The 15,817-nt window shown below is 41.7% G+C and overlaps 1 protein-coding gene across 2 annotated transcripts in view; it reads right to left on the bottom strand.

Annotated features, from left to right (window-relative positions):
• Positions 1 to 15,817, bottom strand: part of ANKFY1 (ankyrin repeat and FYVE domain containing 1) — an 85,478-nt gene that overhangs the window by 37,177 nt on the left and 32,484 nt on the right. The window contains exons 3-6 of one of the 2 annotated variants that reach the window (XM_089655406.1): positions 15,410 to 15,528; positions 6,716 to 6,851; positions 6,187 to 6,310; positions 4,990 to 5,139 (exon numbers count right to left, since the gene is read on the bottom strand). In XM_089655406.1, the coding sequence (XP_089511532.1) occupies positions 4,990 to 5,139; positions 6,187 to 6,310; positions 6,716 to 6,851; positions 15,410 to 15,528 (529 nt within the window). Of the gene's footprint in view, positions 1 to 4,989; positions 5,140 to 6,186; positions 6,311 to 6,715; positions 6,852 to 11,034; positions 11,216 to 15,409; positions 15,529 to 15,817 lie in introns of those variants that run through there. The other variant, XM_089655407.1, reaches the window with a different exon arrangement.

Below are 15,817 nucleotides of genomic sequence, written 5' to 3'. Positions count from 1 at the left end.
AGAAAAGTGTGCTTTACCAATATGCATTGAGATCTGCTGGCTTTGGGAGCCCAGAGCTGACAGAGCACAATAAAAATGAATGGTGTGTTAAAGGTTGGGGAGGTATACAGGGTGATATAACCTGTTGAAGTCACATGACCGGTACTCTTCTAATCACAGGGCTCTCTCTACTGGTTAAAATTGAGAGAATGCTGTGGGGCACTGCAGGCTGCACACTGCTGTCTGCTTTTTATGAATGGGCCAATGTGTGCAAAACCCTATGGAGTATAATTAGGAGCAGAGAGTGAAATCCACTCTCTGTTATAAATGAGCCCCTAAATGTTTCACTAGGCTTTCTCCAGAATCCAGCAGACTGAACAACGTGGGACATACTTCATTACAGGCAAGTGATGTGACTAAACCTGTACAGATTTTCTTTTAGGTAATCTTCAGCTTTAAAGTGATATTAAAGGCAATTACGGTTAAAAAAATAAATATATAAAAACAACAAACGTTATACTTGCCTGCTCTGTGCAGTGGTTTTGCACAAAGCAGCACCGATCCTCCTCTTCTCGGGTCCCCCGCCTGCGCTCCTGGCCCCTCCCTCCTACCAAGTGCCCCCAGAGCAAGTGGCTTGCTATGAGGGCACACAAGCAGGCTCTCTCTGGAGCCACTGCTCTGCATGTCCATTCCCACCCCTCTCTCTCCTCATTGGCTCACTGGTTGTGATTGACAGCAGCGGGAGCTGAAGAAGAGAGAGAATCCTCAAAGAGCCGAGGATCTCATGCACATCGTTGGACCATGATACAGCTCATGTAAGTATCAGGGAGGGGGGGCCTTCTGTACACAGAAGGTTTTTTTACCTTCATGCATAGAATGCATGAAGGTAAAAAACCTTGAGTCTTTACAACTGCTTTAACAAAATATTAGAGTTATAATGCAATATACAATACAGGGTAGACACTCCAAAGACAAACAATGTCCAGTGTTATTACACAAAATAAACAACACAATCTGTCTAATGGTGAGTGGGCAGCAATTGGGAGTTAGTCTAATGGATTCCTCTGGTCGGTGTAATTTTATGTGTTGACTAAAGCAGTGTAAATTAGTTAGGCACCCAGTTTTGTAAAAGGTATACTACTAAAAAAGGGCATGAGAGTAAGCATGACCAGACCAAAATTAGCTGTTACGTTAGATCTATGAGTGCATTTTCAACATCTTGTAGCTTGTAACAGGCATTTAAATTATTTGCGTAATGTTGTCAATTTCTTCCTTCTGTCTCATAAATATTTATCTATCTATATCTATGAGTTTGTGTGCGTACTTTTCCCTTTAGGTTCAGAACTAAAAACGAACATCTAAAATATTTACATGTCATATATCGTTGTCAATACGGTGTTGATGAGAGAATCGAACTATTTTCTTTCCTTCAACCCGTAGTTTAAGGAAAGAAAATTGCATAACGTATGGTGCTGAGTGCATTACTAGCACATCTACACATAATTTTCTGTACTTTCAGGGTCTTTGAAGGGAAAATATGTATGCATTGCAGAAATGTGGTGCTTTTTATTGTGCCTGGCCACACACTTTAAATTCAGTTATGCAAAACGCTGAATTATTCCGATGAGTAGGTCATCCCCCATTTCCCCTCTCTGATTTGCTGGGAATCTGTATGCACACAAGCACACACAAAAAAAAACCAAAAAAAAACCTATTACTTTAACTGACAATTGCGCTGTCATGCGCAACGCTACACCCAAATGCAATTTACGTCCTTTTTTTCTCCACAAATAGAGCTCTCTTTCGGTGGTATTTGAGCGTATTTTACCCTCTAAACCACAAGTGATCTTTTGTGGTGATCTTTCGTGGCGTTCCCCCCCCCCCCCCATACCACTTTTTTTCAGGATCTAAAGGGTTTCTATAAATGCAAAAGGTGCTCGATATGTCAAATTAATATATGTTCACACAAGGGCACCAAGTCCTTTGCGTCTACTGCCACATTTTGGAATCACTCCATTGTACCTTTCATTACCTGTACTTCATCTTTTACAGTGCTTGCTTGGCCTTCAATATATTGGGAGGACCACCCGTACTCTCCAAATTAGATTGGGGGAACATGTGAGGAATATCAAGAGAGGTTTCAAAGGGCATAGTTCTAGACACTATGCTAAATTCCATAATGAGGATCCCACTGGTACTTTATTTTTAGGAATTGATAAATTCACTCCACGTTGGAGAGGGAGCGCAATATGGAGGGAAATCTCCAAACTTGAGACCAAGTGGATACATAATGTTAAATGTTATGAGCCTTATGGAATGAATGTGGATTGGGATATCAATGCATTTATCAATAGTGCTTGATGGGCATTTTCGTCCTTAAATTGTTAATTTTTTCTTTGATATCACTTTTCATTCATCTCATTTCTGTTAGGGACCATTAGGGGGGTTCATGGTCATATGGGTTCCTTTGTAGCTTCTCTCAATTTTTTAGTTATCTGTATATTTTTATTATTTTTGATTGATTTTTTACTTTTTAGTGTATTTATGAACAGTGAATAATTGTTTAATGGATTACTATTATGGGCCTTTATGGTCAACATGGCCTACATTTTAATCATACATATTGCTTTGTATGTTTTTCTTTTTTCCTTTTTTATGTTAAAAACACTAGATGGCGTCACAGCTAGCAAATTATACCATTATAATCCTGTCTTCTAATTCTGAATATTTTTGGCCTTCTATATTTTTAATTAATATTTATCTATTGATTGTCCTAAGAATTTTTGTTTATTTGGGCTGGACTTGTTTATTCGGTTATGAATTGAGCGTATGTTCTGGTTCATTCCAGCCCACTATTGACATCTTTCGCAGTTCAGATGTAATATCTTTTTTTAGTTCCTTGTATTCAATGGTGTTTATTCCAAATTGAGGCTTTGTTCTGGATGCATTGGCTTCCGGTTCCTGTATAGGATTGAAGTTGGTTTTATTCCAAATCGAGGCTTGTTTTTTTCTTATATAAGCGTGGTGATGGAGGGCAGCTCCCTAAACCCTGGAAGACGTTTTTGATGACGAAACGCATCGGAAGGAGCCTCCCTCTGACATCATCACGCTGTCCACCATTTTGGAAATTGTCTATGAATGCTGTTATTCCTCTTTACATATGTAAGTAGTATATTATATTCACGCAACAAAGGCACATTGGTTTTACTGCACTATGAGAGGCATGCTTTATTTTCTAGAATACTGTCCCGACAAGGCCAAGGGAAGTGTGTACTAATGTAAGGGGAACCTGGATTCATATTTGACATAGAAGTCCGGATGGAATTATATTGACACAAAGCAATTAATTACCACCTGTAGTTAAGGGGTCTCTTCATCTGGTAAGCCTCCATTTTGTCCACATGGTGGTGGTTTGTACACGTTGGTGACTATTTGGACAGAAAGATGATTTGTACATATATACCATTGCACTTTAGGAATGCAAGTTCTTTTCACCAATTGTTTTGTTGAGATATTATACACATGGGCTTTAAAAATTATTATATCGTCCTTTATATAGACCATATATGATATCGCTTTTTATACGATTTGTACATATTATGGTCACAGTTGTTTTCACGATTTATATGCACGTTTTTTTACACATAGCACAACATTTTTTTGATTGCCTGTGCGTTTTTTATTTTTTGCATTATAAACAAAAAAAGACAAACAATTTTGGGAAAAAAAAAAACCTATATTTTTTACTTTTTGCCATTAAACATGTCCAGTAAAACAATTTAAAAAAATCAAATTTGGTCATAAATTTAGGTCAAAATGTATTCTGCTACATCTTTGCTAAAAAAAAAAATCCCAATACGTGTAAATTACTTGGTTTACATGAAAGTTATAGCATTTACAAATGGAGGTATATATAATGGAATTTTTAATTAATTTATTTTTTTAAACTAGTAATGGTGGCGATCAGCGATAGTGGGACTGCGGCGGGCATTCTGACACTGGGGGGAACTGACTTGGTTTCACTGACATCCCCAGTGACACCAATACAGTGATCAGTGCTAATAAAAAGCACTGACACTGTACTAACGTCACAGGGCAGGAAGGGATTATTATGTGGGGCGATGAAAGGGTTAACTGTGTGCTGTTTTACTATGTGGGCTGTGTGCTTTACAATGTAAGCACTCTGCTTTGTATGGCTCTGCTATACAGAGCTGACAGGGGAGAGATCTGTATTGTTTACATACAGGCCTCTCCCCCATCGGAAATACTCGGAGATCGTTAGGTGCTGGCAGGGAATCACCAGCCGGGACCTGGTGATTGACAGCCGAGGACACGAATGGCAACGCGCATGCACATCCTACCCGGGACTGCAAAATCACGTACATATACGTGTTTTTGCACACCCATGCCGCCCTATAGCAGTATTTCTGCTGTAGGGTGGTGTGGAAGCAGTTAAACATGGGACTGGACCAAAAGTTAAAGCTGATTTTTATAGGCAGACACAAACCCCCAAAATGCAGCTCTATAATAATTTTTACATCCTTAAATGTATTTTTAATTCGAAAATACATTGTAGTGAAAGGGGCATTCTGACTGGAGGTGCAGGCAGAGTGACAAAGAGAATAGCTCATAACTGCACTTTTCTTTTCACTGTCCAGTCACAGGGTGTGAAGCAGACCTGAAAGTCAAAGTGAAACTGAAGCTAGCGAACATTCGGTCTCGTCACCTGCCACCCAGGACTGTGCTGTGTAGATTTCAGGACTTGATGGAAAGAAGTACAGGTCCTTTGAGCATGTTAAACAGTTCTCATATTTGTATTTCATCTCTGTATATATGTTTGTTTAGTTTCAGCTTTAAATTTGAGCTCCCCACTTTCTCTTTTGTGTGTGTGTGTTATAACAGACATGGTGCATAATGTCTGTACTCAACAATCCAGCAGTTTGAGGACTAAGCAATTAGACACAGGCTATTGTTTTTGCTGTGAGTTGAAATGTCAATACTTCACCATACCTCGGAATCCATCTCTATCAGATACAAAAAAACCACGTCTTCTCTTTCTAGCTTAATTGCTTTGTGTAAAGGGAATTGCGTCTTTGACTTAATCATTTTGTACAACAGCTGAGCACTCATTGAACTGAAATCTTCTTTTCTTAGGTCATCCTAAACAATCAGATCAAAAAACAAATCAGCAATTAGACACATTTCCAGGATTGTCAAGATTATTACTGGTGAACTAACTGGAAAATGACACCAATGACACAATTGTCTGTTGTTTTGTCATCCTTTGGGGGACTTTTTTCCCCCTCTAGATAGGCATTAGATATACTTAGTAATTCCTTTACAGATCACATTTTTTTGCCCTTCCCAACACATTCCCACTCTTTGAGACTGACATCAACCCATCACAGCATTTTGATATTTGCATATCTCTTCCCAAGAGCCAGTTCAATGCTTGCATCAGGGCTGAAGGCTGGTTCACACCATAAATCACACAGGAACATGCTGTGCAATTCACATTCAATTCGAGTGAAGTGCGATTTCAGCCCATTCGTTTAAGAGGGCTGAAATCACGCTGGACCGCACGAAAGGTTGTGCATGCACCACTTTAACAAATGCACAGGAACTGGATCGTATGATGCTACTGTACCATAAGATCCAGTGCGGGTAAACGCACTGTGTTAGCAACCTGCATTTGGGGTGTCATTAAGTTAACATTGACACCAGCTACAGATCACAACTGCTGAGCGTTTCTAACGTAGTGTGGGAAAAGTGCACCAAATGCAGGTTTCCCGCAGCTCATTCTGGTGTGAACTGGCACCGAGGGCTCTTAAGAGGAGCATGCGGCAAGGTACTGTGATGTTTTCAGGAATCTATGTACAGCATCCTGCTGGTCCCTCATACACATCATAATCTGCCTACATTGCATAAAGAAGTACATAGACCCTTTGATGACATCACTGGGTTTAAAATATAGTATGTACTGAAGATGAAAAAGTGTTATTTAATCATTTAAATATTAGCAGAATAAACTTATTCAATGCTATTGATAACCACATGCAAAAACAATTCATAGTTTCATACCTATAGTCAATTAAAAGAAAGACCCCCATTGGCTAGCAAGGACAAGCACTACCAGGGATGTGGAGGGGGACAGGACCAACTTTTACCCATTTACTAGAACCTATATAGAATACAATTTTTTCTTACCCAGTGACTTGCAATGATCTCAGCGCAATAGTTTAAAAGAGTGGTTGCATTCAGTTCTTCTGCTGTCTGGTAGAAACGGATACAATTCCTAACATTCACCAATGACATCACACCCTTTTCACACCTGATATAGAATAAAATCATCTTAAAAAGCTGCACCAATCGGTTAAAATTCAAGAGCAGTTAGTTTCCTTACTTAAAAGAGAACTTCAGAGTAAAAATCACCATGGAGTATGTCATATCATATGCATTTTGCTATGCCCACTGTGGCTAATCAATAAATGATACAAAACTCAATATTCTCAAGCAATGCTTATACATGGTGATCTTGGAGCCTGTATCCGTGGGCTTCTATGGGTTAATGCAGCATGCTTTTGACATTGTCTGAGACACCTCAATGCAGTTTACCTGCATTTGACCTGCTTCAGCTACTTTTGTATTTCCATAGACTTGTATGGGGACCAGGTTTTCAAGTGAACCAATGCCCATCGACCCAGGCCTTTAGTGTGTGGCTGTCATAACACCTTACCTCTCTCGAAGGAGCTGCAAGTGAAACCGATTTGCAAGCTTCATCAACTCTGTTAAGAAGATATCGTCTTCCCGTAAGTCCAGCTCATCTGTATATATCCAACGGAGCATGGCCATGGTTACTTCAGGATTCGAATCTGGGGGGTAGAGAGGCAAAGCTTTCCTGACAAACAGCTATAGAGCACTGGAAACAATGTGTGCACACATCACAACCATAACTACTGCTGCAAGCTCTGCAGTGTCACTGATCCTTACCATAGCTGTTCAAAAAGGCAGAGCAATATGTCATAAATGTCATAATTAATAGTTTTGCATTTTTTTTGCTTCAATCTTGGGAACATGAGTTATATGAGCCTACAATTTCAATCTAATAAACCAAATTTCAGGTATTTCAGATTTGGATGCAGAAAAGAAGTTTTCTTCCAGGCTGCAGCTTGTATAGGAGCAATGTTGACAGCAAAGCATTTACAAAGCTTTCAGTAAGAAGCAGCATTGTTGGAAGTTTTTACTATTCAGCTCCAGCTTGCTAATGCTAAAGGCAGATTGTAATGGAAGCACTGACTGTCACTTTAAACAAGCTGACAGTAGCCTTACTATCTGAGCCTGGGTTCACACTATAGCTCGCATGTGAATAGCACAGGAATCACACTGCATTCCTGTGCAATTCACATGCGATTCTGTGCAGTGCGGTTTGAGCCTATTCATTTTGAATGGGCATAGCACAAAAAAAACATGTAGGCACCTTTTTTGAGCCACACTGGAACAGGATTGCATAGTAATTTTGTATCATGTGATCCAATGCAGGAAAAATGCACTGTGTTGTGTCTTTAACATTGACTAGACACCAGCAGATAGCAGAACACGGTGAAATTGCAATGTGGTATGGAAAACGCACAGAGACCGCAGCGTTTCCCGCACCGCATATTTGTGAACAGGGGCTGAAGCATATTGAAAGCTTGTAGAAGCCCACTAGATGCTTGTGTAACTAGACTTTGGGTGTGCTTCACACTCCCTAAAAAAGGTCATCATTGTACACAGTATGTGTCCCTCTTCAGCTGTAAAAAAAAAAAAAAAAAAAAAAAAGTCTGGCAGGGTCTACAAATAAGATTTGCTCAGATGCTACAAAAAGATATAGAAAGATACAATGTAACATATTACTTTTGTGTCATTCTGTTCATTCATCTGCAGATCAAAGGGATACATATCAATCTGCAGATGTCCTCAGTTAAAGCAACTTGACAAGTTGTTTTTGGCTTTTTTTTTTTTTAAATAAAACGTGTCTAACCTCTTATTAACCCCTACTTTGCTCTAATCAGCACTAATTAAGTCCTTATTCCTCTCCATTCATTTAATTTTCTCCTGATTTTTTTTTGTTTATATTTTATTAATCATTATTAAACTTTTTTTGTCCTTGCTTGTTTGTTCATTAATATTACATTCACATTTACATTCAAATTTAAAAATAGTACACAACTGAAAAAAAAATTCCTATTTTTATTTTTTTTTATTTGTAAATAATTTTGTAATGCTTTGTACCAGAATCATAATTTTATTGTCATTTTAGGCCCCTTTCACATGAGCGGGCTGATCAGGTCTGCCTGTTAGTTTTTCAGCAGACCCGATCGGACCCTCCATTGTCCAGACATGTATACGTTTACACCCGCCTACATCCAATCCGCTAAAACAGATGGATGGGGATTTGTTCCCGAACCATCTAGTGTAATGTTTCTCAACCTTTTTTTAGTCAAGGCACACTTTAAAATTATGGATAATCTCAAGGCACCCTTCAAAATTCTGCAAAATCTCAAGGCACCCCAATCAAAAATGTAAAAACCTATTCTACACCCAATACACCCAATGTTAGAGGTTTATTCTTCCAAAGCAAATACACCTTTGTACACTGGTACTAACTAGTATTCCAGTGTGTCAAACTCATTCCCCCCCCCCCCCCCTCATTCTGCTAATGTGAACCCAGTGCTGACGGAGAGGGGCAGGGGAGGGCCAAACAAGGATGATGTGGATGCACCCGACATCCTCCTTATCAACAGGTAATGTTATTGGTTGTTAGGATGCTAGCAGCTAGAAGTTCATAAAAGTGCACGATGAAAATGAAAACCTGTGGCTTTGTGTACTAAAAGGCAGGATTGATCCACCTACTGGCTTGTATACAATTTTTGGGCATTTTGCCAAGGCACCCCTGAAGAAGCCTGAAGGCACCCTGGTTGAGAAAGGCTGATCTAGCAGATCGGATGGCAGTAGGATGTAAATGGATAGACGGAGAGTGGGCTCTGGCTGCATCACTCTGTATAAGCGGAGGGAACATAGGCCAGCCATCCGCCTGCTCAGCGGGGATCAACAGACAGATCCCCCACTGAGCATGCAGACTCCTGGCAGAGTCTGCATTGCAAGAAAGGCACCTTAAACAGAAAAACTACAGAATAAAATGCACATTTTTATGTGCAGTAACACAGTTTTTACATTTTTAAAGTAACACTGGTCAAAGAAAAGAAAGAAAAAAGTGTGCTTTGTTAAGTTTTGTTACATTTAATTGTCTACGTATTGCAAAAAAACAAAAACTGTTACAAGACAATAATTAGGGGTAAAAAAAAAGCCTTGTATGTACTTAACAAGGTAATGCATATATATTGTGAGTAGGAATATGCTAGTACCAATATAATATTCCCAAAAATATATATATCACAAAAATAAAGTCCAAAAATAAATTAAATTGATATAGTTTTTCCAAAAACAAAACGTCACTCTGTGTCAAATCCAGACATCAATCTTCATATTATGCCTTTCCAATGGCTCCTATGGCCAAAAAGAAACCTCAAAAAAAAGAAAAATCACATAGTGCATTATCTTAAGTAACCCTTTCAATATAAATCAGACAAGTGTGATAAATGCAAACAACCATGCGTGATCACAAAAATAGTGAAAAAAGTGCAAGTGTCAAAACCATGCTAGTGAATAAATCAAGTGAAAAATAGGCATCCAAAACAACTTGTGTAACACTGTCCCCACTTCTATGGTGTAAGGAGTGAATACCCTTACCAAAAAATTGTAAATAATATGCCTTTAAACCTCTCGGTGAAGTTAATTATCACAAATTCCGCTTCAACCAAAGGATCATCACAGCCTCATGGATCAGATTAAGATGTCATCCAAATACAGCAGCTTTCAAATTCAAACCTCTAGGAGTTCCCTGGCATCCTCCACATGAACTTCTATGAGGTATTGCCAAATTCTAATATGGCTGCTGGATCACTTCCAGTTCCGCTGTGCGTCTGGCGTCACTTCCCTTGATGCGTTTCGTCATCGGACTTAATCATAAGTTATCCAGCGGCCATCTTAGAATCTGGCAATACCTCATGGAAGTTCATGTGGAGGATGCCAGGGAACTCCTAGAGGTCTGGATATCTTATGAAAGGCATTTTTAAAGAGGAATCTTGATGTAAGCATATATAATAAAAGTATTTTTTAATTGTATATGCGGGTTTACACTAGGATTTATTCTATATAAGGTGGGCATCGGTGGACATTGATGGTTGAATTTGAAAGCTGCTATATTTGGATAACATCTTGATCTGATCCATGAGGCTGTGATGATCCTTTGGTTGAAGTGGAATTTGTGATAATTACCTTCAACGAGAGGTTTAAAGGCATATTATTTACAATTTTTTGGTAAGGGTATTCACTCCTTACACCATAGAAGTGGACACAGTGTTACACAAGTTGTTTTGGATGCCTATTTTTCACTAGCACGGTTTTGATACTTGCACTTTTTATATTACTATTATTTTTGCGAGGGGCATTCGGGTCAAACCAGAACTTTTAATTTTACAGGTATAAAAAGGTATGCTAGTGTGGTGGTACTACACACAGTAGTAAGTGGCAAATGTGTCCTATCACTGATAGACGATGCAAATGTTGTGGGTCAGTCCAGAGACCGTTAATCAAGATAGCAGACAACAGTGTTAGTGCGTGTATAGAACAGCGTGTGGTGCAGAGGCCGACTGACCATTTGGAAACTCGGGCACTGCCTGAGGGCCCGGGGTCAGTAGGGGGCCCCATGAGATGCCCCTGGTACCTTTTTCATAGGCTTTTTTGAGTGTGGGCAAGGACACAGGGGCCCCATGATCCCCTATTGCCCGGGGGCCCCATGAGTTGTCAGTCCGCCCCTGGTGTGGTGATGAAGTTTCTTGTGAACGAAGGCATTAAACCAACCGATATCTACAGAAGAATTCAAGCACAGTACGGTGATGAGATGCTCAGCCTCAGTAAGACATATGAATGTAAACGTTTCAAATATGGCCGTACTTCCATCAGTGACGATCCCAGCGGTGGCAGTTTCCAGCCCACAGCAGTCATTCTTTTGAACAATCAGTACGTGGAATGCCTGATCCTGGATAATCAATGCATGACCGGTCGTGAAACTACACAAGAGATTAATCTTTCTTTTGGTACGATGAATACAATCAATCATTCATGAACATTTGCATTTTTGAAAAGTTAGCGCATGCTGTGTACCAAGACAGCTTCAAGTCTGCACTGCGTTTGATCACTAAGGGCATCCTTTTTCTCCAGGACAACACACAAGCTCATACTGCTCACTGCATTACGTGCACATTACGTACGTATTGCCACATCCCCTTTACAGCCTGGACCTCTCTCTGAGTGATTTCCACCTGTTTAGACCCCTAAAAGAGTTCCTCAGAGATCAGCATTTCAACACTGATGATGAAGTGAAGCAGGTTGTCCTAGATTGGTTCAGGTGTACTGACAAATCTTTCTATGCCAATATTTTCCAGGCATTAGCAAAATGCTGATACAAGTGTATAAATGTAGCAGGGGAGTATGTAAAAAAAATAAATGTAGCTTCCACTTCTTGAAATTTGTTCTTTAATTATATAAACTCAAAAGTCCCGGCTTGACTTGAACGCTCCTCGTATTTTACAGAATTTATATGATACCAACAGTTTTGTGCAGTGCTACCATATTGTCCAGGAGACTGTAGAAAAGGTGACAATTTTAGAGTACATTAAAGCAGAGCAACAGTCAAAATAAAAAAAAAAATTAAAAAGTCAGCAGCTTCAAAAACTGCAGCTGCTGACTTTTAAAGGACAGACATGCACCTGTCCCTCGATCCAGCGGTGCCCTCACCACAGCCGGGTTCGCCAGCTGTCCTGTGTCCCTGGCACTGGCATCTTCAGTGTGGGCACCCACTGCGCATGTGCAAGTAGCACTGCGTTTGGCGAACTGTCCCATAGTCTTCTGGGATCTGTCATGTGTCCCAGAGACTATGGGGAGGGAGGACAACTTCCGCTCCTGATCGCCTAGGCCAGTGGTTCTCAACCTTCCTAATGCCGCGACCCCTTAATACAGTTCCTTATGTTATGGTGACCCCCAACCATAAAATTATTTTCGTTGTTACTTCATAACTGTAATTTTGCAGTGGGAGGAGTAGTGCCACATCATTGGTGTGAGTGGGAGGAGTATGTCAGTGAGAGGAATAGTGCCCCATCATTGGTATCAGTGGAAGGAATAGTGCCCTATCACTGCTGTCGGTGTGGGGGGGATAACGCCCCATCGTTGGCGTCAGTGGTGGGGGAAGGGGGGGATAGCGCCCCATCGTTGGCGTCAGTGGAGGGAGGAGGAATGGCGCCCCATCGTTGGCGTCAGTGGAGGGGGCAGGAATGGCGCCCCATCGTTGGCGTCAGTGGAGGGGGGAGGAATAGCGCCCCATCGTTGGCGTCAGTGGAGGGGGGAGGAATAGCGCCCCATCGTTGGCGTCAGTGGAGGGGGGAGGAATAGCGCCCCATCGTTGGCGTCAGTGGAGGGGGGAGGAATAGCGCCCCATCGTTGGCGTCAGTGGAGGGGGGAGGAATAGCGCCCCATCGTTGGCGTCAGTGGAGGGGGGAGGAATAGCGCCCCATCGTTGGCGTCAGTGGAGGGGGGAGGAATAGCGCCCCATCGTTGGCGTCAGTGGAGGGGGGAGGAATAGCGCCCCATCGTTGGCGTCAGTGGAGGGGGGAGGAATAGCGCCCCATCGTTGGCGTCAGTGGAGGGGGGAGGAATAGCGCCCCATCGTTCGCGTCAGTGGAGGGGGGAGGAATATCGCCCCATCGTTGGCGTCAGTGGAGGGGGGAGGAATATCACCCCATCGTTGGCGTCAGTGGGGGGAGGAATAGTGCACCATCGTTGGTGTCAGTGGGGGGAGGAATAGTGCCCCATCGTTGGTATTAGTGACACCAATGATGGGGCACTATTCCTCCCACTGACACCAATGATACTTACCTTGCTGACCCCTGCTCTAGCCTGGGCTCACTCCCTCCCTCTCCCATCTACAGCCAGTATACCTGGCTGCAGCAGCACCATCTGTACGGTACAGACACTTTCCGGTCAGCTGTCTTCCTTCTCTGGCCGCTCCCTCATTCGATCTTCTTTTATCTTTGCGCTGCCGCTCAGCTCCTCCTCTCCAAGCTCCACTTCCTAGCCGGTGATTGGCCGCCTGTGTGCCTCTCCTGAGCTACAGTTCCGGCAGCCAATCACCGGCGAGGAGGTGGAGATGTTGAGTGATCCTGGGGATGTAGCCAGATGACAGGGGCGGCATGTCATCCCACCCACACATCGCGGTCCAGGGAAATGTGGGCTTATCTGCATGTGGGCGGACCCGCCTGGAGACGGATAAAGGAGCGGTGTCTCAGTTCCTAAGACCATCGGAAATATGTGTTTTCTGATGGTCTTAGGCGACCCCTGTGAAAGGATTGTTCGACCCCCAAAGGGGTCGCGACCCACAGGTTGAGAACCGCTGGCCTAGGCGATCGCAGCAGAAATGGGAGTGGATACCTGACAAATTCGGGTACCCCCTTCCCCCCACTCCCCAAAAGGTGCCAATCTTTAATGGGGAACGAGGCCTTAAAGCAGGGCTTCGGACCAATATTGTCAAAAGTCATCTTGTCAAAAGTCATCTCGCTAAAAACATCATCTTTATATGCCAAAGAATTTCAGTCAACAGCATGGCTAGAAAGCATAGTGAACTCTATAAACCTCAAAGCCCTGCCTCCTGTTGTTGCTTCATATCTGCTCTGCCACAAATACAGTAACTATTACACAACTATGTACTGATCATGTTGTCTTGCACATCTAATGTAATAAAGACAAATGTATGATTTATCTTAAAGGCCTCTTACACACTGCTGCCTAAAAATTCAGCGTTTTAGGCATACAGGCTTTTTTTTTTTTTTTAACGAATGTAAATGCAGACCACTGTTTTCAATGTGTCTGTACACACAAGCATGTAAACTTGAGTTGCATACAGACCAATTAAAATAAAAACCCAAAAAAACTAAAAAACTGAAATCTGCAATGCTGAACAGTATTTTTATGTACATATCTCGAGTATGCCACACACCTTGATTAAAATAAAGCTAGAAGAAATTTTGCACTATACAGACCATCTTTGCCTTTTTTTCTGCCAACGATGTCTGATGTTCACACATCAGTACTGTGTGCAAATACCTTAAAGAATGTGCTAAAGTTTGTAATGTGTTAAAGCCATACTCCATGATAACATCACCTGCTACTCCTGCATCCCTCAAAGGGCAGCCATTGACGAGTTGAAAACCGAATGTTCTGTTTATCAAAAAATTAAAATGACAAATACGATTGTGCCATTATTTGTTTTGTTTTTCTAAAAAAAAATTCCACATGTTGGATCAGGCATTTTCGATTGCGACACAAAATTCACAAGTAGCAGATGGAACACTAATGATGCAAAAAAAGAATGACGAAGAATCTTCGTTCGGTTTTCGACTCATCTATGGCCTGTTTACGGCCTTATTTACACAGGTATACCAATCTGTACACCTGCACAAAGGGACAATCTTTACCTACAGGTGTTCAATGCAGACCACTGCAGGCTGTTCAAATCAAAGACACCGACCTGTCTGGATCTCCATGCGCATGCTCTGACATCTGTGCGAGTCTGACGCACAGATCAGAACGCAGACCAACTGTATTGTGATCCGTGTATCAAACCTGTACAGATCTAAATTCTGGGATGCACATGGAAATCTGTGCAACTATACAAATACAAATTATACTTACCTGAAGCCACAGTCACATGACGATCCAACTCTTTTCTGTTTACTTCCTGGGGTCCTTCTTTGGGTTTTCGCAACACTGGCCGATTGATGAGGACACCTCCTATTGGTGGAGGTGACACTTCCAGCAGTCAGGTCCTCTCTCATAAGCTCCAGTGGTAGGAGAACTCAGAGGGGAGGTGAGGGGACCATTGCCCAAGAAGATAACAATCAGGGGAAAATGTCCAGTCTCCAGGGCAGGAAATTAGCTTGGCTCATAGAGGAAACTGTGACTTTGATCTATTACACTGCAGGATGGCTTAGGAGCGGGGTGTTTGGGATCAATTAAACCCCACCCAGTAGATTGATGTATATGGAATATCTTTAGCACAAAGTGCTGCAGGAATGAGAAAATCTGGAGGTTTAGTTTTTTATGGAATTGCTCTTTGAATGTAGGGAATTACTTATTTTTGTTACTTGTGCTGCAACAAGGCACATGCAAAAGTGCGGAAACACTGCTAGATCATAGAGGCCACATCTGGATAACACCACACAGAAGGAATTTCAGCCCTCCACAAAAGGCCATGCAGAAGAACACATTGTATTTTTACCTGTTAAATCCAGCTCCTTAGTTGTGGCCAAACTGGCCAGACTCCAATCCTCACTCCTAGCAGCCAGCACAAATTTGTGAGCGCTGATGTGCTGTTCTCCGACTTTTATCTTTAGGTCACTACGCAAAAAAAAAAAAAGCAAACAAATGAGTGCTTTATATTTCGCTATTTAAAGTCACAGCACTGATTTAATTTCTGCACGTACAACAGCCTATGAATTTGGTTTACTGCAAGATTTGTAAAATGCATAGATAACAGCATCACATTTCTGAGTGTGACTGACTTCAACAGCATACTTCATAATATTCTTATCAAATTGCATGAAAACCTTAGGGTTCTTTAAAGCGGAAGTAAACCCTCCTATCCTTTTCTGCCAAGGAAGCTGCCATCTTAGCCTCTGTTTGATCT

The sequence above is a fragment of the Staurois parvus genome, unplaced genomic scaffold, assembly GCF_062004578.1.
Source record: "Staurois parvus isolate SC_StPar_1 unplaced genomic scaffold, SC_StPar_1.0 ptg000839l, whole genome shotgun sequence".
Taxonomy (NCBI): Eukaryota; Metazoa; Chordata; class Amphibia; order Anura; family Ranidae; genus Staurois; species Staurois parvus.
Note: the sequence above shows the minus strand (reverse complement) of the source record. Positions and strands in the feature narration are given on the sequence as shown.